General features: G+C 41.9%; 1 protein-coding gene across 1 annotated transcript in view; it reads left to right on the top strand.

Moving 5' to 3' along the window:
• Positions 1 to 26,477, top strand: part of LOC148540775 (flavin-containing monooxygenase 3-like) — a 133,323-nt gene that overhangs the window by 85,419 nt on the left and 21,427 nt on the right. Inside the window, exon 4 of the mRNA XM_088482011.1 lies at positions 287 to 449. Within this exon, the coding sequence (XP_088338137.1) occupies positions 287 to 449 (163 nt within the window). The remainder of the gene's footprint in view (positions 1 to 286; positions 450 to 26,477) is intronic.

The following is a 26,477-nucleotide window of genomic DNA, read 5'->3' as shown; positions in this document are numbered from 1 at the left end:
GCAGAAATGGGATGTAGCAGGGAAGAACGCAGACCCATTGTAGGACAGGCCCAAAATATTCTAGTATGCAATAAATCTAATCAATGTATTTATTATTTGTTTCCCTATAATGTGAGTTTATTGTGAAAGTGAAATGTTTACTATAAGTTTTCTTCATCTTTGCTTAAGAGAACAAACATTTATTTCTTAATTTTTATTATCACCTAATTAGACAAGTCTAATGCAAATTTCATGCTCAGTTGTTGTTTTTAAATGTTAACAATATTACCAATGATTTTCCTATTAGACTGCTGTGGTTAGTATACAGAAATGCTCAGACTTTGCGGTTACTGGACAATGGGACATTGTTACAGAACATGATGGAAAACAGAGATCAACCATCTTTGATGCTGTTCTTGTATGCACTGGTCATCACGTTTATCCAAATCTTCCTCTTCAATCCTTCCCTGGTATGTAATGTGTAATAACTAATAATCAAACTCAAATATCTGACATTAATACATTGCGTCTGCTAATAGGCATTGGGGGTCTGATGCCAACTTGAATGAAAATTGTTTGCAGATGCACCAGTTTGCATGCACAGTGATAAATGTGCATATTCGCCAGTATTCTGTACGCATATTTGCAGTCTGCCCGTTATGCTTGGTGTGCTGCTTTTCATCATCACCTGTATGGATTGCACAAGTCTATACTTGACGCAAGTGACATACCTGGAAACGGGTTGGACATAAAATACCAATGGCCGGGAAACCGTCTGACTAAATCACGATGCCACAAGCCTGAACGCTGAAGATCCCGACTGGGGCTGGTAAGTATCCTAAACCTTTTCTTCACTACAGCATTGAGTATCAGCCCCCCTCATTTATTTCTGTCTACGCCAGGCGGGGTGAGTGTGACAATATTACTTTGGACCATGGCACCATATTTTTTTCATCCAAGGTTATGTGTGCTGCAAGCTAAACCTATATATATATATATATATATATATATATATAAAACCAAAGGTAACTCCACAGGTTGCGGAGAATAAGGCACTCTCCAGACTTGTTTATTCACAATAATACATAAGCTTTATTAGCATGCGTAGAGATAGTTGCCAATGTTTCGGTCCACCTTAGAACCTTTGTCTAGGCATAGCACAATAAGAGATACATATAGCAGTAATATAAAAAGGAACAAACAAAAATCTGAAGAAAAACAGGGTCACAGAAAATACATATATACCTCCCAGGCCCTTAATCTGGTTGTTAAAACTAAAAATAATCTCTACATGTTACAATATTAAAGGTAATATATATATATATATATATATATTTATATATATATATTGGATCTTGAGATATATATATATATATATATATATATATACACACTGTGGTGGGCAACTCATTAATCTAAAGAAACTGGGTGTTGATAGAGTACTATGTTATCAATAATAGTTCTGTTATCAATAAAATAGTTAACCAACACAGAAATAAATTGGCTCATTATTGGTAGTAGACTACATGTGCAAAGTGTACTGAAACATGGACATACACACTGTGCGAAGTAGCCAAGCAAACACATGCCCTTGTGTTCATGCTGGGGAATGTTCAGTATTTATGAGCAGTGACAGGAAGTGACATAGGACCAGAAGTGTCCCCCTATGTTTGTAAAAACCTGGTGTATACTAATAATACTGATCACACAACCATATATATATGGAATACAAATACCAATATTGCGCTAGTGACTGGCAATCGTCAGATGGTATTAATTTCTGATAAGGCGGCTAATTCCCAAAAAAGGTCCTTTGCCAGAAAGAGCCTATGGAATTAACAATGATAATGTTGGTTATTTTGGGGAGTGCCTAAACAGGATATACAACTCTATATGGGATCCAATTCACCCTTTGTATAGTATATTTTTTATTCCTATTACATAGAGTGTTGTGAGGTGATAAGGGTGAATTTTTATTCCTCCTATCGGGCCTACTATGAGACCTTTTCAACCTGAGTTAACCCAAATACAACTAATAACCTTCTTTCCTTTTAGTACACAGTTTTATTGAAATACATAAAATCACATTTAAAACTTATTCTCACATATACATAGACATTTTAACAGATGTTAGTACACTTGCTGTCTCCCTTTATAGGGTCAAGTTCTTTGACAGCCTGTAAGGTCCACTTTGGATCTTGATATCTTGTCACCCAACATGTTTTGTCATGAATGATTTCCTCAGGGGTGTTGCCATGGTGTATGTGTTAATCCCAGTTGGGCTTTAGATAACTGTAATAATCTCAGCCAGCCTGTCTTGTTAGCAACTGGTTCTCTACTTCTACTGGAGATTTAAATCCTACAGGAAGGTTAGCTTTTAGCCTCAACTCAAAATGCCAGTCTCTATGCATACTGCTCGGTTCACTCGGTTCATTTCCAGACTGGTGAACTGAGTAGTACGCAGAGAGACTGACATTTTATCACCTCACAATGCTCTATGTAATAGGAATAAAAATGATACTATATGAAGGGGGAATTGGATCCAAAATAGAGTTGTATAATGCAGTTTAGGTGCTCCTCAAACAACCAACATCATTATATACTTACATTTGAAAATATTTTTATCTCACATGTGCATACTTGCATATGTTGCAATGTCTGCATTTGAAAAATTCATTGCATTTCTTTCCCCATACATTCTTTTCAGATACTCTAATTCTCAACATGATTGGCACTAAAATATCTTTCAGATATTTTTACCTTTTAAAAGTGATGAGGTTTTGCTGGTAAAACACATTTTAGGAGCGTATACATTTTTACATTTTCCTAGTATTTCTACAAGGTTTATTTGCTCAACTTTTCTGAAATTATGTTCTCCTCTCTTCTTAGTCTTCAACAAAATCTTTCTATTAGTATTCTTATTTTTTTTTAATCCTTGCTGAAAAACTGTAAAATATTTGGATAATTACTTTTTTTAACCTAGTGGCATAAATATTTCAATGTTTTTCATAGGTTTTTGAATCACTACAGTTTCTCTTAATGTGGCAAAATTGGGAAAATGATTTATAAGTCTTCCAATTTTGAACGTGCCCACTGTAAAATGTAGGGAGCTGTTGGTGTCTATAGTTTTAATGAAATTCTTTGTCATCATCAGTTTTATCATCATGAAATAAAACCAAGTCAAAATATTAAATATTGTTTGTATTATACTTGGATGTAAAAGATAAATTATACTCATTAACATTAATGTATTGTAGGAATTCAGTAAGTGTATTAGAATTCCCTTTCCAAGTAATTAAAATATCATCTATGTTGCTCATGTATTTAAAAATATTCTTAAAACAAACAATGCTAAAAATTTGTCCGTTGCTGTACTATATATCTGTAGAAAAAATTGATCTAAAAATGAAAAATAATTATGTGTAAAATGTAATCTAATGATAACTAAGATAAAGCATCTTTCTCTAAAATTTCTAACTGATTTAATTTCCTCTCGTGTTCAACAGATGTGCACAAGGATTGCACATCTATAGTTACAAAAGCAAAATTATCCTGCCATTCCAAGTTACATTTTGTAACATGGCGGTGTTGTCTAGTATGATTTTAGTTTTTTAACATGATCTTTAAGAAAGATATCAACATTGGTCATTGATCAAGTTGATAGAATGTAGAATCATTCTTAAAACTTGATTTTGAGCTACATTCATAATTTTACATAATATCTGTTTCTTTTTTTTAAATGTCTTTTAAAGGTTAATTTTCTTTTTTTTTAATCTATAAATAGTTGGAAACTACTAGGTTTATTTGTAGGAGCAAAAGATAAAGCCTATCTATGTCGTGATATTTCACTTTGAGACAATATTTGATTTGATGCCTTGAATTTTTTACATTATATTTTTATTTTAATGACAGTTTTTTTGTTTATTTTTTTTACCCCCCTCATTTTCCTTACCTTCAGGGTTTTTTTTAGGGGTGAAGATCTTTCAATATGCTCTCAAAACACATTCCTTTTATCCTTTATGTGAGGTGCTATAACAGAAGGAAAAACTCACTATCACTATCTGTTTCTATTCGATCAAGAACAAAAAAGCTATTTCTAAATTAAAGTGATTCAACCTCCTTGTGTGATCTCCATCTAGGTCCCTCCTTATATTTCTTTGACTTTTGGTTCTATTTCCCTCTCTATTATTTGTGTTACTCCTATCCACTTCTTAATTGTATTGTCTTGTTTCTCCCTAAGGAGTTTGCTCCTTTTGGTAACTCGTATTTGTGACCTCCTAGTTTCTCTCTAGTTTCTACTGAAAAACTATCTAATTTGTTTTAAAGTCCTCATTATTTCTAAGTAGTTCTAGAATATTAACGTTTCTTTTAACATCCTTTTCTATAAGATGAAGCTCTTCCTTTAAGATCCTTTTCTATAAGGGGAAGCTCTTTATTTCTTTTCATTGATAATACTTTCAATTCAATTTAAGTGAACAACTATGTAGTATCAGACCCCAATTAGTTGGAACTGTGGATATGTACTAATGAAACTTCGGACTTTGAGGATTCTCAAGCCCCTTGGTATAGGGTTTACTCTTACGTATTGTTCAAGTCATGCTACATATATGTAAAATATTCACTGGAGTAGTCCCAGGCGACCTGACACGCACTTTAGCTGCAGCCCAAAAACACAGAAAAGGACTATACCCTTATAGTCAGTCAAAATATATGCAAACAAGTACTGATAATCAGGATGCACTGATGTCAAAACAGTGATGTTAATATCAGATTCAATACTTTCCTTGGTATAGTGGGTGTTGATTTCTCATATGGTTGATCTCTCACGAACAATAGTGATCCGTCAAATGCAAAACCAGTAGTCCTTCTAATAAGGGCCCATAGATTTTAAAGGTGGAGGTATCCAGATAACCTCTATTAGGTTCCTTATCAGGGGTCTACTCTGGTCACTTCCAAGTATAAAGTAGTCCTGTCACATTTAACCTACGTGTTTTGGGAGTGGCCTCTCCCTTCCTCAAGACAGTGCTTATACATTAAAAGATTATTGTTACGTTCTGGGTTATTTGTGGACCAGGGGTGGTAGCAGGAGCGATCACAGAAGCAGATTTGTAAATAAAACTAGGATTTTTAATAAGTGCTCGAGTGGACATATAATGTGGCAGTAAATAAAAGTCCAGGAAAATATAAATGTGCACAAGAGTTCTGTGGTGGGAGCAAAAGGGTTAATGTCCAGGTAGAAACAATTAGAGCAGTCCAGGTGTGCAGGTAGTGAAACTGAAAATAAACAAGCCAGGTTTTCAGATAGTGAACTGAAGTGCAGGAAGTCAGCAGGCTCAGGCACTCAGGTATGGGCAAGGGTGATGGAGGTAGCGGGGTAGTCCAGTGGGAACTAGGAGCTGACAGGCAGACTGGCAGACAGCGGATTCACAGGAACAGGAAAGCACAGAGAACTCCCTCTCAGCTAGGCTGAGATACACGTTGCACTGGCAAAGAAGGAAGGCACTGACCCTTCCTAAATACCCCATGCCATGCTGTTACTGGCTGGAGGGAACATGTGACTCACCAGGATTGGCCAGCAGCATCACATAGCCAGAAGGCAAGATGGCAGCGCCCATGCCAAACGGAATGGAGACGCCGCCAGGCCTTACCAGCGCAGAGTGACAACAGGCCCGCACAACAACGCGAGCAGCCAAAGCCCCCCGCCAGACACCAGCTCCGCCACCAGACAGCCCGCGCCACAATGACCTCACAGGTAACACTCGCCTAGCGTCATGCTGAAATACCCTGGCCGTGACAGTACCCCCCCTTTTGGGGTGGCCTCAGGACACTCACCAGGCTTCTCCGGATGGGCAGAATGGAATCTCCTGATGAGCGTGGGAACGTGGACATCACGAGCATCGGTCCAGCAACGTTCCTCTGGACCGTAACCTTTCCAGTCCAGCAAATACTGTAGATGACCTCTGCGTAGATGAGAGTCCAAGATCTGGGCGACCTCAAACTCAACTCCTCTCTCCGTCTGGACTCGAGGAGAAGCAGGTAGAGCACTATGGAATTTATTCAGGACCAGGGGCTTCAATAAGGAAATATGGAAGGAATTAGGGATTTTTAGGTATGGGGGTAACTGTAGACGATAGGCCACTGGATTAATGACTTCTGTTATGGAGAAGGGACCGATGAAGCGTGGTGCAAATTTCATAGAAGGAACCCTCAGACGAAGATTCCGGGTGGATAACCAGACCTGGCTTCCAACTTGCATGCGTGGAACTATTCTACGCTTCTTATCGGCCTGGGTCTTATAGCGAGAGGATGCCTTCAACAAATCAGACCGTACTTGAGTCCAGATGGCAGCAAAATTCCGCACCATGTCCTCCACGGCCGGAACATCGAAAACAGGCAGGCTTCGGAATTCGGGAACACGAGGATGAAGGCCATATACAACCTGAAATGGCGTTTGGTTAGTTGACGAGTGGTAGGAAGCATTATGTGCAAACTCAGCCCACGGCAGCAAGGCAGCCCAATTGTCCTGGGAAGATGACATAAAAATTCTTAAGAATGTCTCTAGATCTTGATTAACTCTCTCGGTGGAGCCGTTGCTTTGCGGATGGTAGGCCGTGGAAAAGTTTAACTTCACTTGAAGAACAGAACACAAAGCCCTCCAGAATTTTGCAGTAAACTGCACACCACGGTCAGAGACAATTTCAGCAGGAAGGCCGTGTAGACGAAATACGTGTTGGACAAACAACTGTGCCAGGTCAGGGGCAGAAGGTAACTTCTTCAACGGTATATAGTGGACCATCTTAGAAAATCGGTCTATTACAACCCAGATAGTGTTGAAACCTTGAGAGACTGGCAGGTCTGTGACGAAATCCATGGACAGATGCATCCATGGACGTGACGGAGTAGGTAATGGAAGCAATTCCCCAGCTGGAGCTTGTCGTGATGATTTATGCTGGGCACAGGAGGAGCAGGAAGAGATAAACTCCATTATGTCTGCCTTCATAGAAGGCCACCAATAGTGTCTTTTCAGGAACTCCAAGGTCTTCCGAGTGCCTGAGTGCCCTGCGAAGCGAGAGGAATGTGCCCAAGTGAGAAGCTGCTTCCTTAATTCCGGGGCCACAAATGATTTTCCCGTAGGAGGCTGAAGTTGTAATGCGGCGAAAACTCTTGATTCCAAGACAGGGGTATTGCTTTGATTTTCAGATTGATCATCACAGAGGAGAGATCTCGATAGGGCATCAGCCTTCTGATTAAGTGCTCCAGACCGAAAGGTCAGGGTGAACTGAAACCTGGCAAAGAATATTGCCCAGCGGGCCAAACGAGGACTCACACATTGGAGGTTTTGAGAAATAGGAGATTTCTATGGTCCGTAAATACAGTAAATGGAAACTTGGCGCCTTCTAGCAAATATCTCCATTCTTTCAACGCCAACTTTACAGCTAGTAGTTCTTGCTCACCTATGGCGTAGTTCCTTTCGGCAGGAGAGAATTTTTTAGAAAAGAACCCACACGGATGGACTCGGTTGTCCTCATAACGTTGAGACAAGACTGCTCCCACAGCTTCAGATGATGCATCTACTTCCAACAAAAAAGGCCTGTCCAGATCTGGTTGTCGAAGGACTGGTGCTGAGATGAAGGCCTGTTTTAGAAGATGAAAGGCAGACTCTGCCTCAGGTGACCATTGGGCAGGATTAGCACCTTTGCGGGTCAAGGCTGTAATGGGAGCCAGCAGTGTAGAAAATCCCTTAATGAAGCGTCTATAATAATTGGCGAAGCCCAACAATCTCTGGATGGCCTTCAGTGTCTGAGGTCGGGTCCAATCCAGAATTGCTTGTACCTTCTTGGGGTCCATTTCTAAACTGGAGCCAGATATTACATAGCCGAGAAAAGGTACACTGGGCACTCCAAAGATGCACTTCTCCAGTTTGCAGTAAAGGTGGTTTTCTCTCAAATGGGTCAGGACCTCCTTAACATGTTCTTGATGTTTAGCCACAGAGGGTGAAAAAATCAGTATGTCATCCAGATAGACAACAACCGAAACATATAACAGATCCCGGAAAATCTCATTAACGAAACTTTGAAAGACAGCAGGGGCGTTACATAATCCAAAAGGCATTACCAAATACTCAAAATGTCCATCTCTGGTATTAAAAGCGGTCTTCCATTCATCGCCAGCTCGGATACGAATGAGGTTGTAAGCCCCTCTTAGATCTAATTTAGAAAAAATGACAGAGCCCTTGACCCTATCAAACAACTCAGTAATCAGGGGAAGAGGGTATCGATTTTTTACAGTAATGTCATTAAGGCCTCGATAATCGATACATGGTCTTAGACCACCATCCTTCTTGCCAACGAAGAAAAACCCAGCTCCGGCAGGTGAAGTAGAGGGGCGGATGAACCCCTTTGCCAGGTTGTCCCGGATGTACTCGGTCATGGCTTGAGTCTCAGGCAAGGACAGCGGATAGGTACGACCACGAGGTGGCATCTTATCAGGTATCAATTCAATTGGACAGTCCCACTCCCTATGAGGGGGTAAGATATTTGCTTGTTGTTCAGAAAAAACGTCGGCAAACATCTGATATTCCTTGGGAATGGCAGAAGAAACTAATGAAACTGTCTTTCTCACAGGTCGAATTTTTGGAAGACAGGATTTCTGACAGTCCATACCCCATGACAGAATCTGCATAGAACTCCAATCAATCCTGGGATTATGTTTACGTAACCAGGGTAGACCAAGAACAATTTCTTGAGAGGCCTCTGATATCACCAGGAATTTTAAGGACTCAGAATGAAGTGCCCCAATTCGGACCAATACAGGTTGAGTCTCTTTGGTGACTATCCCGTTAGTCAGAGGGCGTCCGTCTATCGAGGTCAGAGAGATAGCATGGTTGAGAGTCAAACAAGGTATCTGAAATTTATCAATGAAACTAGACGTTATGAAATTTCCGGCTGCTCCTGAGTCGATTAGAGCAGTAGCAAAGACAGGTTTGGGTTTAAGATCCAAGGCTAGGGTAATCGTGAAATCTTTAATTTTTGGAGACGGGTTCATAACTCCTAACTTGATGTCTCCAGGGTCAGTTAGGATTTGGCATTTCCCGGTTTACGGGGACAGGAGATCAGCAGGTGACCAGACTCTCCGCAGTACAGACAGAGGTTCTTTTGCATTCTTCTCTGCCGTTCTTCTTTGGAGAGGTGTGTATGATTCACCTGCATAGGCTCCTCTTCAGTGGGAGAAGGAATGGGACGGGTAGAAATGGAGGGGGTAAATGACCTTTGCCGGTCAGTTCTGTTTTTTTCAGCCTGACGTTCCCTGAAGCGTGGGTCAACTTTGATACACAATGAAATCATGTCGTTCAGATTAGTAGGAAGCTCTCGAGTGACTAGATCATCCTTTAGTCGGTCTGACAACCCATGCCAGAAGGCCAAGGTGAGGGCTTCCTCATTCCATTTGAGCTCTGATGCTAAAATTTGAAATTGCACGACATATTGACTGACAGGACAGACCCCTTGCCTCAGTGTCATGATGTTTGATGATGCTGATACAGTACGCCCAGGTTCATCGAAAATCCTCCTGAAGGATGACACAAAGCCTGCGTAATTATCCAGCAGTGGATCTGAGCGCTCCCAGAGTGGGGAAGCCCATTCCAAGGCCTGGCCGGATAACAGAGAGACTATATAGGCCACTTTAGTTCTTGCAGTTGGAAAGTTGTCAGGCTGCAGGGTAAAATGTATGTCACACTGATTTAGGAATCCTCGGCAGAGTTTAGGATTGCCGTCAAATTTATTTGGTAAAGGAAGACGTAAGCGGGGAGATGATCTGCCTCCTGTATTCCCAGACGCTGATGCGGATGTAGTTGCTGGTATTTCAGGGGTAGAAAAGGAAGTTTGCAAACTATCCTGTCGCTTGGACATCTATTGCAGAAATTTAGCCATCTGATGCTGCATGTTTTCCAGATTTTCTAATCGACCAGAAATGCACCTGAACAAATCCACTCCTGACTCCTGATCCGTGGCCGGCTCCATGTGGCCAGTGCAAACTGTTACGTTCTGGGTTATTTGTGGACCCGGGGTGGTAGCAGGAGCGATCACAGAAGCAGATTTGTAAATAAAACTAGGATTTTTAATAAGTGCTCGAGTGGACATATAATGTGGCAGTAAATAAAAGTCCAGGAAAATATAAATGTGCACAAGAGTTCTGTGGTGGGAGCAAAAGGGTTAATGTCCAGGTAGAAACAATTAGAGCAGTCCAGGTGTGCAGGTAGTGAAACTGAAAATAAACAAGCCTGGTTTTCAGATAGTGAACTGAAGTGCAGGATGCCAGCAGGCTCAGGCACTCAGGTATGGGCAAGGGTGATGGAGGTAGCGGGGTAGTCCAGTGGGAACTAGGAGCTGACAGGCAGACTGGCAGACAGCGGATTCACAGGAACAGGAAAGCACAGAAAACTCCCTCTCAGCTAGGCTGAGATACACGTTGCACTGGCAAAGAAGGAAGGCACTGACCCTTCCTAAATATCCCATGCCGTGCTGTTACTGGCTGGAGGGAACATGTGACTCACCAGGATTGGCCAGCCGCATCACATGGCCAGAAGGCAAGATGGCAGCGCCCATGCCAAACGGAATGGAGACGCCGCCAGGCCTTACCAGCGCAGAGTGACAACAGGCCCGCACAACAACGCGAGCAGCCAAAGCCCCCCGCCAGACACCAGCTCCGCCACCAGACAGCCCGCGCCACAATGACCTCACAGGTAACACTCGCCTAGCGTCATGCTGAAATACCCTGGCCATGACAATTATATTATGAAGAAGCTGTTTGCACTCCTGTACATTGCTGTGCATTGCATTCAGGACTAGAGCACTAAATGGTTATATGTGAAAAATCGTTATAAAACACTCAGCTTAATGGGAAACTTTGTCCTCCAGGGCTACTATTTTGATCTATGCAATGCTTGTGCAGTTAGGGTTTTCATAAAATATTTTGTGCACATGCAGTAGCAAAATATGTCTCAACTACAGTACATAAACATCAGCTTTGTTTGTAGTTAGTGTGCACCTCTGAATCAGGTCCCATATTTTAATGGCCCATGCCAAGCCAGTCAATGACAGTGGCAGAGATAGAGGAAATGAGTAGAGTTCTTTTATAAAGGTGCCATTGGAACTTTAATGTATGCAAGTGTTGACACACATCCAGACATCACACATTCAGTATGTATTGTAAGCCAATTTCCAATCAATCCTGATAGAGAGCATTTGACTGCTGCTAAACATATTCTGACATGCCTTAAGGGTACAAGTTCCAAAAGATTGTATTTACAAGCCTTCAGTGATGCAGATTGGGGAACGGATAAAGATGATAGGCATTCCTACACCAGATACCTTTTTGCATTGGCAGGGTCAGCTGTTTGCTGGGCTAGCATGAAACAGTCTACTGTTGCCTTGTCTACCACTGAAGCTGAGTATACAGTATATCCCACCACACTTTTGTTTCTTTTATAAATAATTTTTCATCTATGTTTACACATTATTAACTGTAGTGACCTCAGTATCCTCATAAAATATATGTTTGCAAATATCTTTTACGACATATGGTTTGCGATCTTAACCAACTCATTATATCAACTTACACTGATAGCAAATAGCAGCAGGCTTCAACTAAGTGAAACTAAAACAAAATAGTTCCAGCAAATATCTGTGTCCTTATTGGTTCTTGATAACTTCCAAACGTGGATGTCTCTTTAATTGAACCAATGATATTCAGCCACAAAATATGAAAAAAGAAATGATAGGAAAACTAGTATCAATAAAAATTATATCATAGTGACAAATTGAGAATACCGAAGATCCAGATGGACAGATGGATATATAGATGACATCATAATCCTTCATGCATGAAAAGCACTGCAATTCCACTCCCAGTGATCTCAAATGTATACTAGATGATGCTCACATTTGTGCTTACATAGGAAAGTGTGGCAAACCTCCTATTAAGGTTTCTTTTAATTGTGTGTGTATATATATATATATATATATATATATATGTGTGTGTGTGTGTGTGTGTGTGTGTGTGTGTGTGTGTGTGTGTGTGTGTGTGTGTGTGTGTGTGCAAAAACACAGAAGGGGTGCTCCATAGTGCATAAAAAGTGATTTATTCAGACAAATACAGGATGCTGTCATTCACATGTAGAAACATCCAGACAGGCACCAACCATCAGTCCAGTATCCACAGGAGTCCAAGCCCATGCTGTTGCTTGGGAGGACAATGTGCCAGAGTCTCTGCAGACCAGGACCAAAGGAGGGCTAACAGAAAGCTACACATCGTGTCACTAAGGCCACGCCCTAACGCGTTTCATCATAGGACTTCGTCAGAGGGCTGGCCTAAGTGACTCTGAGGCCTGATCTTTATGTGACTTGTAAGCCAATCGGTGATCTTATGGGTGGGTTCTCCAAATGTAAACAGACTTGCCCACTAAAACAACGTAATCTGCAATAAAAAGACTGCAGACACATGCAATTTACACGCCAATATTATACATTGAGATACATTTCATGTACAAAACTAAAAATATTAAATCTATCAAAGGAAACTTTGCAAGGTGAGGTTATCATGCACAACTAATAATAATATTACAATAGGGAAAAAGGGAATCAGGAAAGGCTTCTGCACCAGTGAATAATGTGTTATCAAAGTACTTATACCCCAAAAATAGAAATTATGAATCTCAATATTTATATAATTTTGGGGCGTGCTGCCTAAGGACACCTCATAATCAATTGATACGTGTATTACCTGACTCCATATAATATTGGGCTGATGTAATGCCCACTTGTATGGTAGTAATGACTGTCCCACTGTGATCGGCAGACATATTATGGTTTAATGCCTGTTTCATACAAAAAAAACGGGTTTGATGTAATTTCAATAACGCTGCTTATTTGATGCCTATCTAAACTAATTCCAGCTTTATGTCGGCCTGAATTTATTTATTAACTACTCAGGAATATAGACATACTTATTCTTATATTTAATTATTACCGGCTGATGTACTGACATGTGCCCCACATGATTCAATTCAATTAGGGGCTGATGTAATGCCCATTCCAATAATGCCGTTCAATTTGATGTCTATTCAAATCATGATGTTAATTTCAGCCTCATATATATTTGTGTTTATCCACTAGTTACTTAGGAATATAGATATATTGAATGCACGATCTCATACAACTTGGAACTGATTGCAATGCCCATTCTAACTAATGCCGCTTAACTCGATGTTATAACATCACCACCATTGAATTTTGAGAGGTGACATTTATATTCTATAATGATCTAACTCTTATAGTGAAACAGTTAAATTTTCTGTTTCATACTCTATCCTGTGTGGATTTTCTGTAATAAGGGCTTACACTGATATCTAGAGGATGGTACTATCCTCATCAGTTACCAATGTTACTATATAAGCCTATTTCCTACACGCGGCATTAGCGCAACATTGTATCCTTGAAAGTATCACCTGTATCTTTGATACAATTTAAGCATAGCTAGCAGCATTTATAACTGGCTATTATTACCATTCTATATGAGTGTGGATTCCCATTACATACCAGCCGATAATTATTTGCAGATACAATGTGGTTCTAATTAGTATGCTTTTTAGCTAACTAATTGTTTCAGTGAATATTATATAACAGGTATATTGTAGCAAGATTTCACTAATAATTGGTCCCAATTATATGCACCATGTACTTGCTATTTCCTGACTTGTGGATAGACTGAACCATACAGTTGTATTATCTGTTTATAACCTTGGTGTCCCGCAGCTTAATAAAATAGGTGTAATAATACAGATTAGGTATCACACAATAATATTCAAGACATTTAAAATAATTTTTTATTTTCATTAATGAACATTCGTTCTGACATTGTTACTATTTTTACTATGTTCACATTGTTATCTACTATTTCACTGAAGAGAATGCAGATTATTTTAATCTAAATAATTAAAAGTTAATTTTTATATATATCCTAAGTGCGCCAGCAAAGAGGACATTCCTGTCTCTTCCATTTCTTGCATACAACTAATAATAACACATAGGGGCATATTCAATTAGCCACAGGGTTTACCCTGCGACTAATTGCCGCGCTGGACTGGATTCAAATAGCGGGGATTCCACGCGCGGGTGTCCCGGTCTAATGACTCGGAGAAATAGCTATTTAATTGAATAGCTAAACCCCGTGTTGTGGGACTTTTGCCTGTCAATTAGCTGCAGGTGAAACCCCTAATTGAATATGCCCCATAGAATCACATAATAAAAAATGCTCCCATAACAGGCAGCCAAAACAATCCACCTACTAGTTAAGGGATAGACCCTACTATGAAATATATATACTCAATTTAGATCAGGCAAAAAGAGTTAGCGTTTAGCCATATTACTAATAGATAGCTGATGATATAATAACAACCTTTCAGTATATACAAGCGCCCAAACGAGCACTGACATATCCATAAAAATGTCTGACAGTATGTATATTTTATTAGATGGCAACGTGTGGCTTCAGAGTACCTATTATACACGCTGCTCAAAAGTGCAGCCTCTGTATATAGTCCTATGACCAAACAGTACGACCATCCACACAGAGCATACAAACAATAATATAATACAAAATACAAAAAGGATTCCATTAAAATGAAGTATTTATCAGTACTCAAATACCAAGCAGCAGAATACATATTATACACGCTGCTCAAAACTGCAGCATCTAAAAACAGTACTCATTGTGTGGTGTGACCCCAATGGGTCTGACATATTAAAACATGCAAATACAGAAACAAGTACAGTACATAATAAAATAAATATATATAAAAAGAAAATATAAAGCAATAATCCCACTAAGCACAATACAAGGAGATGAATCTAAATAATTTCCACTCATATGTAGCCATATATAATTAGGATGCAATTACTACTGTATGACTATATATATATATATATATATATATATATATACAGTGTTAACCATGTCAGTAATGACAAGTAGAAAATAGCAAATTTTACAAAAATGGTTATAAAAGGTTTACTTAGGATAAGAACACATTAAGTACGAATATTAAGTGATGAATGGTGTTATTTCATACCCCTCGTTAAGTCCAGCAGGAACCAGCATATTAAGTGTCAATATCCAGTAAGTTTCATGTTTTATTAATGCTTTATCTCTATCTCCCCTTCTTTTATTAGGAAGTACAATGTGAATACCCTTCCACTTTAAACCATTGGTATTACTACCATGCATAAGTTTAAAGTGTCTAGGTACATTGTGGTTAGTCACCCCATTTTTTATGTTCCTTAGATGTTCAAGGATGTGGACCTTCAGAGTCCTTTTTGTTTTGCCAATATATTTTAGTCCACAGGGACAAACCAGCAAATATACAACATAGGTCGAATTACAATTGATAAAGCTTCTAATAGGTTTGCCTATTGGATCAGAAGAGCCAATGAATTGCATACCTTTATCAACCTGAGGACATATTTACAGCTTGCACATGGGAAACAGCCTTTAACACCCAAAAAATTATTTGGACCTATTATATCCATTTTTTGGGGGGGTAATTGACTTTTTTATATAGAAGTTTTTAAATTTTTTGCCCTTTTGTACACAATAGAGGGGTGTTTGGGTAAAGATTTAGGTAGCATTGGGTCCATCAAATAATGTGCCAATTGTTTTTAAGAATGTTGGCCATTGCTTTATTAGCTCTATGAAATTGAGTGAGGAATCTACAGTCTTTTTGCTACTCAGTGTCCGACCTCCTGGATTTAACCTTATATTAAATTAATTCAGTTCTATCAATATCTTTAGCTTTTTTATGCTAGATTCTATCACATTTGAGGGATATCCTCTATTTGAAAATCATTCTTTGTACACCTTACATTGTTCCTCAAATATTTGTACATGAGAACTAGGGGTGAGCGGATTCGGTTCTACTCGGTTCCGTTCGGATTTAAAAACCGAATCTTATTGGGTATCAGCTGTCACGAGTTTTTGATAGCCAATAAGATTCGATTTTTAAATCCGAATGGAACCGAGTAGAACCGAATCCGCTCACCCCTAAAATGAGAACAATTCCTCCTAAGAAACTGCAAGAAGGGAATATTGTCCTTCCATGGTTGAAAGTGCCAACTGGTATAGCCTATATAACTGTTACTATCAACAGCTTTGAAATGAGTGTAGGTTTCAATTGCAGTAATATGTGGATAATTTTCAGAACTTAGCACTAGATCAAGAAATTCTATCCTGGAGGGGTTAAATGAGACATAAATTTAAGATTGAAGGAGTTAATATTAATCACTGAAATAAATTACTCAAAATATTTTTCATCACCTCTCCAGACAATCAATATATCATCAATATACCATTTAAAAAAGGTGATACTATCAAATTTATCTGTAATGGATGTGGCCTCCCATTTGCCCATGTAAATGTTCACCAGGCACGGAGCACAAATTGTGCCCATAGCAGTACCGCATAGCTGTATAAACCATTCACGCTGAAATTCAAAATAATTATATCTCAAGACAAAATCTAGACAGTCACAAATAAAACATACTAATGCATCAGGTATCTCTGGGTCATGTTGCAACACATCTCGTACAGCCTCAATACCCAAATCATGTGGGATTGCAGTGCATAAGGACTGCACATCTATAGTACCCCATTTATAATCAGTATCCCACTGAAAATCATTAACAAGTTGTAATACATGTGTAGAGTCCTTATCAAATGAGGCCAACAATGGGACATAGTTTTTAATAAATACATCCACAAACTCTGATAGTCTGGATGTCAAAGGACTATATACAGAGGCTGCACTTTTAAACAGCGTGAATAATAGGTAATCAGCATGTTGCCATCTAATAAAATATACTTACTGTCAGACATTTTTATGACGATGTCAGTGCTCGTTTTGCACTTGTATATACTGAAAGGTTGTTATTCTCTCATCAGCTATCTATTCATAATATGGCTAAACACTACCTCAATTTGCCTGATCTAAATTGAGTATATATATTTCGTAGTAGGATCTATCCCTTACCTAGTCGGTGGATTGTAAGGCTGCTCGTTATGGGAGTGTTTTTTTTGTTATGTGATTCTATGTGTTATTATTAGTTGTGTATGATAACCTTTTCTTGCAAAATTTCCTTAGATAGACTTTATATTTTTTTAGCTTTGTATATGATATGTATCTCAATGTATAATATTGCTGTGCAAATTGCATGTGTCTGCAGTCTTTTTACTGCAGATTACATTGTCTTAGTGGGCGAGTCTGTTTACGCTTGGAGAACCCACTCCTAAGATCACTGATTGGCTTACAAGTCACATAAAGATCAGGCCTCAGCATCACTTAGGCCAGCCCTCTGACGAAGTTCTATGAGTAAACGCATTAGCATGGCCTAAGTGACGCAACATGTAGCTTCCGGTGAGCCCTCCTTTGGTCCTGGTCTGCAGAGACTCCGGCACGTTGTCCTCCCGAGCAACAACGTGGGCTTGGATTCCAGTGGATACCAGCCTGACGGTTGGTGACTTCCTGGATGTTTGTATTCTATGCCATGTGGAAATCAGCCCACAATGTTTTCTTTATTGGTACGAATCCATTTTTACATGTGTTTTTACAGCATCCTATGTTTATCTGAATAAATTGCCTTTTATGTACTATGGAGCGCCCCTTCTGTGTTTTTACTTCTAGATTCAGTTGGTCCTCGGGGATTTTGGACTAAGAAAGGGAGCAACGGTCTCTATTATCAAAGACCTTAGTGCTACACATGTACTGCTATACGGTGTGGTGAGCTGTTGATACACTCACTTTGATGCCCAGACTGTGATATTAAGCACCTGTCCACTTTACTGTATATTATTAGGGCACAGCTGCGCCCTTATATTAAGGCTGCATCTAAAAAAACGGATTTCTCCATAGAGAATTCTGAAGGGGGGCAGGGTGTTTAAGGGGCTAGACCTCAAAAGTTATAGGAGGTACCGAGTTGAAATTTGGTAGGGGTGGGTAGAACTGTCGCACATTGCTGCATGCAAAATTTCAGGGCATAAACATAAAAATTAGGATTTGGGAGTAATCTAAAGCTCCAACTGTCACATTTTTTTGACATTCTCAGTAAGGACCACTTTTCTGCTGTAGTCTATGGGGGTTATTTGGGAATGCAAAACTCAGGGTAGGTGGCGAATTTAGACTTGGGGTTTCTTTTATTAGGTAGCTATTGTGAAAGGATGCATGCTTTTGGGGTTCAGGGAAATTAGAAAGTTGCAGATTATAAACTATTACCTCCAGAATGCACCATTGTAGAGATAGGACTTTTCAACTTGTTGCGCAGCCTCCGTAGGAGCCTCCAGCAGGTGTAGTCATAGTGTCTTCACTTGGGTGCGCCAAGATGGCCGTCATTTGTGGGTGGCAGCGGGGGCCGGGGGGCAGGAAGCTGCAGTTTGCTGCGACCGGGATGCGGGGGAGAGGCGGTAGGGGTTAGCGGGCATTAGCTGCAGCTGGCATTAGTGGCAGCAGTACGGGCGGCGGTACGGGTGGCAGTGGTGCAGACGTTAGGACCCGGGGGGGTAGCAGCACACAGATGCAGGCTCGGATCAGAAAATTCTGTGATATCTGTATCTGTTTTTTAGAAAAACAAACACAGAAGCACAGACGGGTCAGTGAGACCCGTCTGTGCTTCTGTGTTTAAAAATAAAAACAGTTTAAAAAAAATGGCATGGGCCCCCTCCTCAAAAAACCAACCAGCCCCGGGCTATGGAACCCCAGTACTGGTTGTGCTAAATACAGGGGACAAATGATGTAGGGGTCCCACATCTGAAGCACAACCAGCACCAGGCTTTTCAGAACCAGTCCTGGTTGCCAAAATACTGGGGACAAATGACGTAGGGGTCCCCAATATTTAGCGCAACCAGCACTGGGCTCTGAGCCGGTCCTGGTTCTGGAAATACAGGGGAAAAAATGCATATGGCCCCCCCTGTATTTCCCAGAACCAGCACCGTACCCTTTCTAGTGGGGGGTGATGCCACAGTCAGGGGAGCCCTTTCTCTGTGCCCCCCCCAGCCAAAGCATCACCTCTGACCACTAGTCAGCCCAGGCTGGGAATTCCTGGGGAGCTGGGGTCCCCCCTAATAAAGGGGTCCCCCTCTCCAGGCACCCCAGGTACAGGCTGATAGCCCGGGGTTGTGGGCGCCGGGTTGATTATGTAAAGTGTGGTGCAATTAAATGTAAAATATTGTCTTTTGCAGTGGAACTACAGTTCCCAGAAAGCCTCCCCCGCATGCTTGTACTTGGAGAACCACAAGTATCAGCACGTGGGGCATTATGGGCGTGCTGGTAGCTGTAGTTCCACAACAAAAGCAATATTAAAAAAGCACACAACACACACCATAGAAAAGTATAATTTTATTAAAACATACATGCACACACACATGCACTCACACATGCATACACTATCTCACATACTCACCTAGTATCCCTGAAGCCAATCTGTCCTCTTCTCCAGTAGACAATCCAATGTCTTTATTATTAATTATTAATGTTTTTATTACCTGTAATAAAAAATGTCATACTCACCACCTTCTCCTATGCGTTTATCTGTCCTCTTCATTCCAAAGTAGGCAAATCCTTGGCTTGGAAAAAAAAAAGAAATACCCGAGCCCACGAACATTAGTAGTGTCCTCTAAGGACACTGCTACCCGAGCCTTCTGCCTCTCAGCCAATGAATGGTTCTCACCATTGAATTCAATGGTGAGAGCGGAGCATGCCCCTTTTGAAAATGGTGCCTCAGCATCATTTTTTGAAATTCAAAGATGGCCGCCGTGAGCCAATCATGGCTTGCGACGTCATCGCCCCGCCCACTCAGCTGGCTTAAATACTGCCAGCGCAAGTTGCCCTTCACAGAGACGGCAGTGGGGAGGCAGCAGAGAGAAGCTGCCAAAGACAGAAGACGCCGCGGGAGCCCTGGATGGCCGACAGCCAGGAAAAAAAGCTTAAAGGCCATTGCCCTCCAGGTGAAGACACCATAGAAGTCCTGCGAGAGCGGCAGCCATTTAAAAGAGGTTAAGGCTGCTGCTAACCAGGTGAAGGTCCAGCTAAATAAAATATTAAAAAAAAATTTGTCTGTCTGTTTTATTTTCACATTTCTTTTGCAGGTGTACTATAGGTACCAGTAGGCCCTTAGTGCCCTACCTGCTGGTACTTGTGGTTCTCCAAGTTCTGATATGTGGGGGATGCCTGCTGAGACCTGTAGTACTACTGCAATAGACAATATTTATATATTCAAATGCACCACACAACACAAATCAACCCAGCACCCACTGCCCAGGGGTGCTGGGGATAGCACTGGGCTATCAGCCTGGGCCTATGGTGCCCTGGAGAGGGTGACCCCTTTAATGGGGGGCCCCCAGCTCCCCATGGATCCCCAACCTGGGCTGACTAGCGGCCAGAGGTGATGCTGCAGCTGGGGGGCCTGGTGAAAAGGCTCCCCTGGCTGTGGCATCACACCCTCGCTAGAAGGAGTCCGGTGCTGGTTCTGGTGAATACAGTGGGACCCTACGCATTTTTCTCCCCTGTATTTCCAGAACCAGGCCTGGCTCAGAGCCCTGTGCTGTTTGCACTAGATATGGGGGATCCTTACATCATTTGTCCCCCCGTATTTTGTCAACCAGGACTGGTTCTAAAAAGCCTGGTGCTCGATGTGCTTAATATGGGGGACCCCTATGTCATTTTTCCCCTGTATTTAGCACAACCAGTACTGGGGCTTCAACGCCCGATGCTGGTTGTCTTCTAGGGGTGGGGCTATGCCTTTTTTTTACACAATCAATTTTTAACAGATGCATAGATAGGATCTCACTGCTGCATTCGTCCATCTGTGACTTATTGATTTGATTTTCTCAGGTGCATACGCACTACCAGTGAGCCCTCTGTCACCCACTGATGCCCCTTTGCACTTCACTGCTGCCACTGCTCTGCACCACCGCTGCTGCTGCAACCCCACACTCCTACAGCCGTCTTGCACTCTGCACCTCCCAAACCAACCTCCTGTGTGCTCTCCCCTCTTCCACCTGCATTAGTGTACCATTTTGTTGCCCTTCTCCCCTGCAGGTGGCCTGGTTTGCTCATCCAAACCCTGATAGTTAATAAATTTTAAAAAAGCTATGAAATTCCATAGACAAAAAACCTTATGGTTTCACATGTCCCATTAAGGCTGCTTAGACAAGATCTGAAAATTCACAAAACCTATTGACTTTCTGCCACTCAAACTCCAAAAAGCAATGAAATTACGATCAAGAAGGCTGATGCCTTAATGGATGTGTTCCTTGCGCAATACAGATATGGTATGCCATCACAACCTGTGGTTAACTGCAGATCCAGCACTCTCACAGAATGAGATTGCTGTCACTCACAAAATGATGGAGCTGCTAATTGACAGAATTGTGTGCTCATTGGAATACACACATGCAGTCTATGAAACTGAGGTCAAAGCAGAAAATAGAGCTGTGCAGATGGGATAAAAGTTGTGTGGATGGAGGGAGGAGACACAGCAGTGTGGATAGGTGAGACACAAAGGCGTGTAGAGGAGGGAAGGTTAAGCAGTACAGAGGGGGGGTAGCCAATGTAATGCAGATGGGTGGAAAACAGTGGTGCAGATGGGGGGAAACAGAGTGGCACAGTTTGGGGGGACAGCTACGCGGATGGGGTAGAGAGTGGCATGGACATGGGAAGACAGAGCAGTGCAGATGGGTAAAGACAGATTGGTGTGGATAAGGGAATACAGACTAGCACACATAGGAGAACACACAACAGTAGGGATTGGGGAAGACAGATTAGTGTGGATGGGTAGGAAGACAGAGTAGTGCTGGTGGGGGGAGGAGACAGAGTTGCACAGTTATGGGGACAGAGTGATACAGATGGAGGAAAAAAGAGTGCCACAGAGGAAAGGAATACAGCGGCGTGGCTTAAAGGAAAGCAGTGGTGCAGAAGTAAACAGTGGCTCAGATGCAGGGTGATGCAGATGGAGAAAGACAGATTGGTGCGGATGAGAGAACACAGACTACCATAGTTGGGGAAGACAGATTGGTGTGGATGGGGAGGAAGACAGAGTGGTGCAGGTGGTGGGGGGAGACAGAGTTGCACGGTTGGGGACCAGAGTAGAGCAGATGGAGGAAGAAAGAGTGCCACAGATGAGAAAAAGACTGTAACGTGGCTGTTGAGAAGGCAGAGATGAAGGGCGGGGTGGCTGAGAAAAAATATTGGTGCGGATGAGGGAATACAGACTATCACAGTTGGGAGACCAAACAGCAGCAGGGATTGGGGAATATATAGCAGCATGGAGGCATATAGGGGAAGAAAATGTACATGCATAGACAGAGTATGATATTTTTTAAAATAATGGAGCTGAACATGTATTCTAAATTAGATAAATGTATGCAGTGAGAATGATGTTGGAAGCCAGTGAGATTGTTTGGTGATCAAATGGGAAGATTGTGGGCACTGACTGGGATGTGGGAGCCACATAACTGCTCAAACCTCAGTTGCATAGACTGCATGTGTGTATTCCAATGAGAACACAATTCTGTGAATTAGCAGCTCCGCCATTTTGTGAGCGACAGCAATCTTATTCTGTGAGAGTGCTGAATCTGCAGTTAACCACAGGGTGTCATGGCATACCATATCTGTATTGCGCAAGGAACATGTTCATTAAGGCATCAGCCTTAATTATCGTAATTTCATTGGTTTTTGGAGTTTGAGTGGCAGAAAATCAATAGGCTTTGTGAATTTTCAGATCATGTCCAAGCAGCCTTAATGGGACATCTGAAACTGTAAGGTTTTTTGTCTATGGAATATATATATATATATATATATATATATATATATATATATATATATATATATATATTCAGTTCCAGTCACCCAAAAGGAAAATTATACAAAACAGATAAAAGCAGGCCATTAGTGTAATATGTGAAACACATGTTTGTTTAGCAATAGAAAACAAAAGATAAAACGCATATATCAAATATAAACTAAAACAGCTTACCTAGTTTTGAACCAAGAAATGGATCCAATTTAAATTCCATTTGGAATTGGAACAAGGGAAGCTCTCCCTGATAAAGTCTTGACATGAGAAAATGTATTGGATTTATGGACACCTTCCTTACTTGGAATCTACCATTGATTCAATTCTTGGTTCAATACCAGATAAGCTGTTTTCATTTATATTCCATGTACGCCTTTTACTTTTAGTTTTTATTTTGCTAAATAACCCTGTTTTTGCATATTATTTTATTGACCTGTGTTTATCTGTTTTATATCACACGATTTGGAAAGGGAGAATGGATTAAAAAGTTGGCATCCACCTTCTAAAGTTCCAGATACACATATTGTCACAAGCCGTGGCAGCGGCTTGTTTTCCACCGGCTCGGGACCTACACTGACTCAGAATCTGGTTCCGCTGATTACCAAGCACCGGGGATGCTGCAGAGAGTGACTCATACTCCATATGCTGCTGATTGGCTGCTCCTCCTATTTGTAGCTTCCAGATTCATTCCCCCCCCTCGCCGGTTATAGAGTTTCCTCCTACAGCTCGGTCTGGTTGTTCCAGCTATCCTCCGTGATTGTCTACACTTCAGCTGCTGCTTCTATTTACCACTCTCCATCTCCCTCCACGCTGCCTTCCAGGCTTCAGCAGGTAGCTCAATTATTCAAGACTGTTGTTCCACTCTGATCTGAATGCTGTTAGCTTGCTGTCTGTTTTCACCATCCACATGCTGTGCTCAGTGTATGCAGGCCCAAGCCTTTGGGTCCGTGCTTCCTCTGTATAATCAGCAGCTACAGTTTTCTCAGCCCTACTGTGTGTAATCAAACTGTACATTTACACCTGAACTATTTTCAGCCTGTGTTATCCTGCCCTCCTGGCAGGCAACTCATCTAGCCAAGAAATCCTGCCCTCCTGGCAGGCAACTCATCTAGCCAAGAAATCCTGCCCTCCTGGCAGGCAACTCATCTAGCCAAGTTATCCTGCCCTCCTGGCAGGCAACTCATCTAGCCAAGAAATCCTGCCCTCCTGGCAGGCAACTCATCTAGCCAAGAAATCCTGCCCTCCTGACAGGCAACTCATCTAGCCAAGAAATCTTGCCCTCCCGGCAGGCAACTCATCTAGCCAAGTAATCCTGCCCTCCCGGCAGGAAACTCATCTAGGCAAGAAATCCTGCCCTCCTGGCAGGCAACTCATCTAGCCAAGAAATCCTGCCCTCCTTGCAGGCAACTCATCTAGCCAAGAAATCTTGCCCTCCCGGCAGGCAACTCATCTAGCCAAATAATCCTGCCCTCCCGGCAGGCAACTCATCTAGCCAAGAAATCCTGCCCTCCCGGCAGGCAACTCATCTAGCCAAGAAATCCTGCCCTCCTGGCAGGCAACTCATCTAGCCAAGAAATCCTGCCCTCCTGGCAGGCAACTCATCAAGCCAAGAAATCCTGCGCTCCTGGCAGGCAACTCATCTAGCCAAGAAATCCTGCCCTCCTGGCAGGCAACTCATCTAACCAAGTTATACTGCCCTCCTCGCAGGCTACTCTATAAACCAAGTTTTCCTGCCTTATCTGATGAGACACTTTTCCATAACATTATAACCGGCCAACTTTGTATTTAAGTCTGTGCATTCCGTGTCCTTCATTATGGAGCAGGCTCAAAACCCTGCACAAATCCTTGCTGCACAGATCCAAGTGCTTACCCAAAAAGTTCAGGAGCTCTCTATAAGATTTGAGGATGTTCGGGCATCCACTCCTGGAGGTTTTCTGAAGACCGTACTCAGTTCCTGAACTTCCGTGAGAGCTGTAAACTCTATTTTTGTCTCCGACCTGTATCTTCTGGATCCGAGACTCAGCGGGTAGGATTAGTGATCTCGCTCTTACAAGGAGATCCACAGACTTGGGCATTTGGTCTTGCTTCAACACATTCTGCGCTTTTATCAGTAGATGCCTTTTTTAATGCTCTTGGATTATTATATGCAGATCCTGACCGTAGTTCTTTGGCCAAATCCAAGCTGCGGGCTCTTCGGCAGGGAAAGAATCCCGCAGAGGATTATTCCTCAGAGTTTCGGAGATGGGCAGTGGATTCAGGATGGAACGACCCGGCATTGCGTAGCCAATTCCGCTTGGGTCTTTCGGATGCCATCAAGGACATTTTGGTCCAACATCCATCACCTGAGTCCCTTGACCACTTAATCTCTTCAGCCATCTGTATTGACCGTCGCCTCCGAGAACGCAAACGAGAACGCAGTCTTTCTGTACAGTGGCCTCAGTCACCTTCCTTGCTGCTGGCGGAGGACTCTGAGGAACCCATGCAACTGGGAGCTTTCCGGCTATCGCCCAGGGAGAGACAAAGACGATGATCTCAAGGCCTCTGCCTATATTGTGGAGCTAAAGGTCATCCGCTGAAATCTTGCCCACATAGGCCAGTAAAAGATCAGGTCTGAATGTAAAAGAGGAGTTACATTTAGGCCTGGCATCTGTTTCCTCAAAAAAATTGTTGCTAGTTCCTGCGGTGGTACATCTGTCGCAATCCGTCCATTCTGTATCGGCATTTGTGGACAGCGGTGCTGCTGGGAACTTCAAGGATTTATCATTTTTTCATTCCTTAGGTTTAGCTGCAGTTCCTTTACCTGAAGAGGTTCCTATTTGTGGGTTAGATGGTGGTCTGGTGGCTAATGGTCTTATCAAATTCAAGACACCACCTCTTCGTCTCTCAGTTGGAATTTTGCATTTGGAGATGATTTCTTTTTTGCTACTCCAGTGTCCTTTTGCTCCCGTCATTTTGGGGTTTCCATGGTTAATGACCCATAATCCCGTCATTGATTGCATTATGGGAATATTGTCAAATGGAGTCCAGCGTGTCAAAATTGCTGTTTATCTACACCCATCCGGACGGCTATCTCTGCTGTCTCAGAGTCTCTTCCAGGACTTCCTGCTCAATACCATCTTTTTGCAGATGTTTTTTCTAAATCAAAGACCAATTCTCTTCCACCTCATCGTCCGTATAATTGCGCCATACAGCTGTTACCAGGAGCCAAGTTACCCAAGGATCATCTCTATTCTCTTTCTATAGGCCATGGAGGAGAATAAGGCCATGGAGGAGTATATTGTGGATGCCTTGGCTAAAGGATTCATCCATCCTTCTAAATCTCTGGTTGGGGCTGGTTTCTTCTTCGTCCAGAAGAAGGATGGGTCATTACGTCCTTGCATTGACTTTAGGGCATTGAACGAAATCACCATCAAAAACTCGTACCCTTTGCCCTTGATCTCGGTACTTTTTGATCAGCTCCGGCAAGCTTCCATCTTTTCCAAGATTGATCTCCGTGGAGCTTATAATTTGATCCGGATCAAGACCGGAGATGAATGGAAAATGGCGTTCAATACGCATATGGGGCACTATGAAAATTTAGTTATGCCGTTCGGATTGGTTAAT

This window comes from Taudactylus pleione, unplaced genomic scaffold (assembly GCF_031769625.1).
Source record: "Taudactylus pleione unplaced genomic scaffold, aTauple2 ptg000017l, whole genome shotgun sequence".
Taxonomy (NCBI): domain Eukaryota; kingdom Metazoa; phylum Chordata; class Amphibia; order Anura; family Myobatrachidae; genus Taudactylus; species Taudactylus pleione.
Note: the sequence above shows the minus strand (reverse complement) of the source record. Positions and strands in the feature narration are given on the sequence as shown.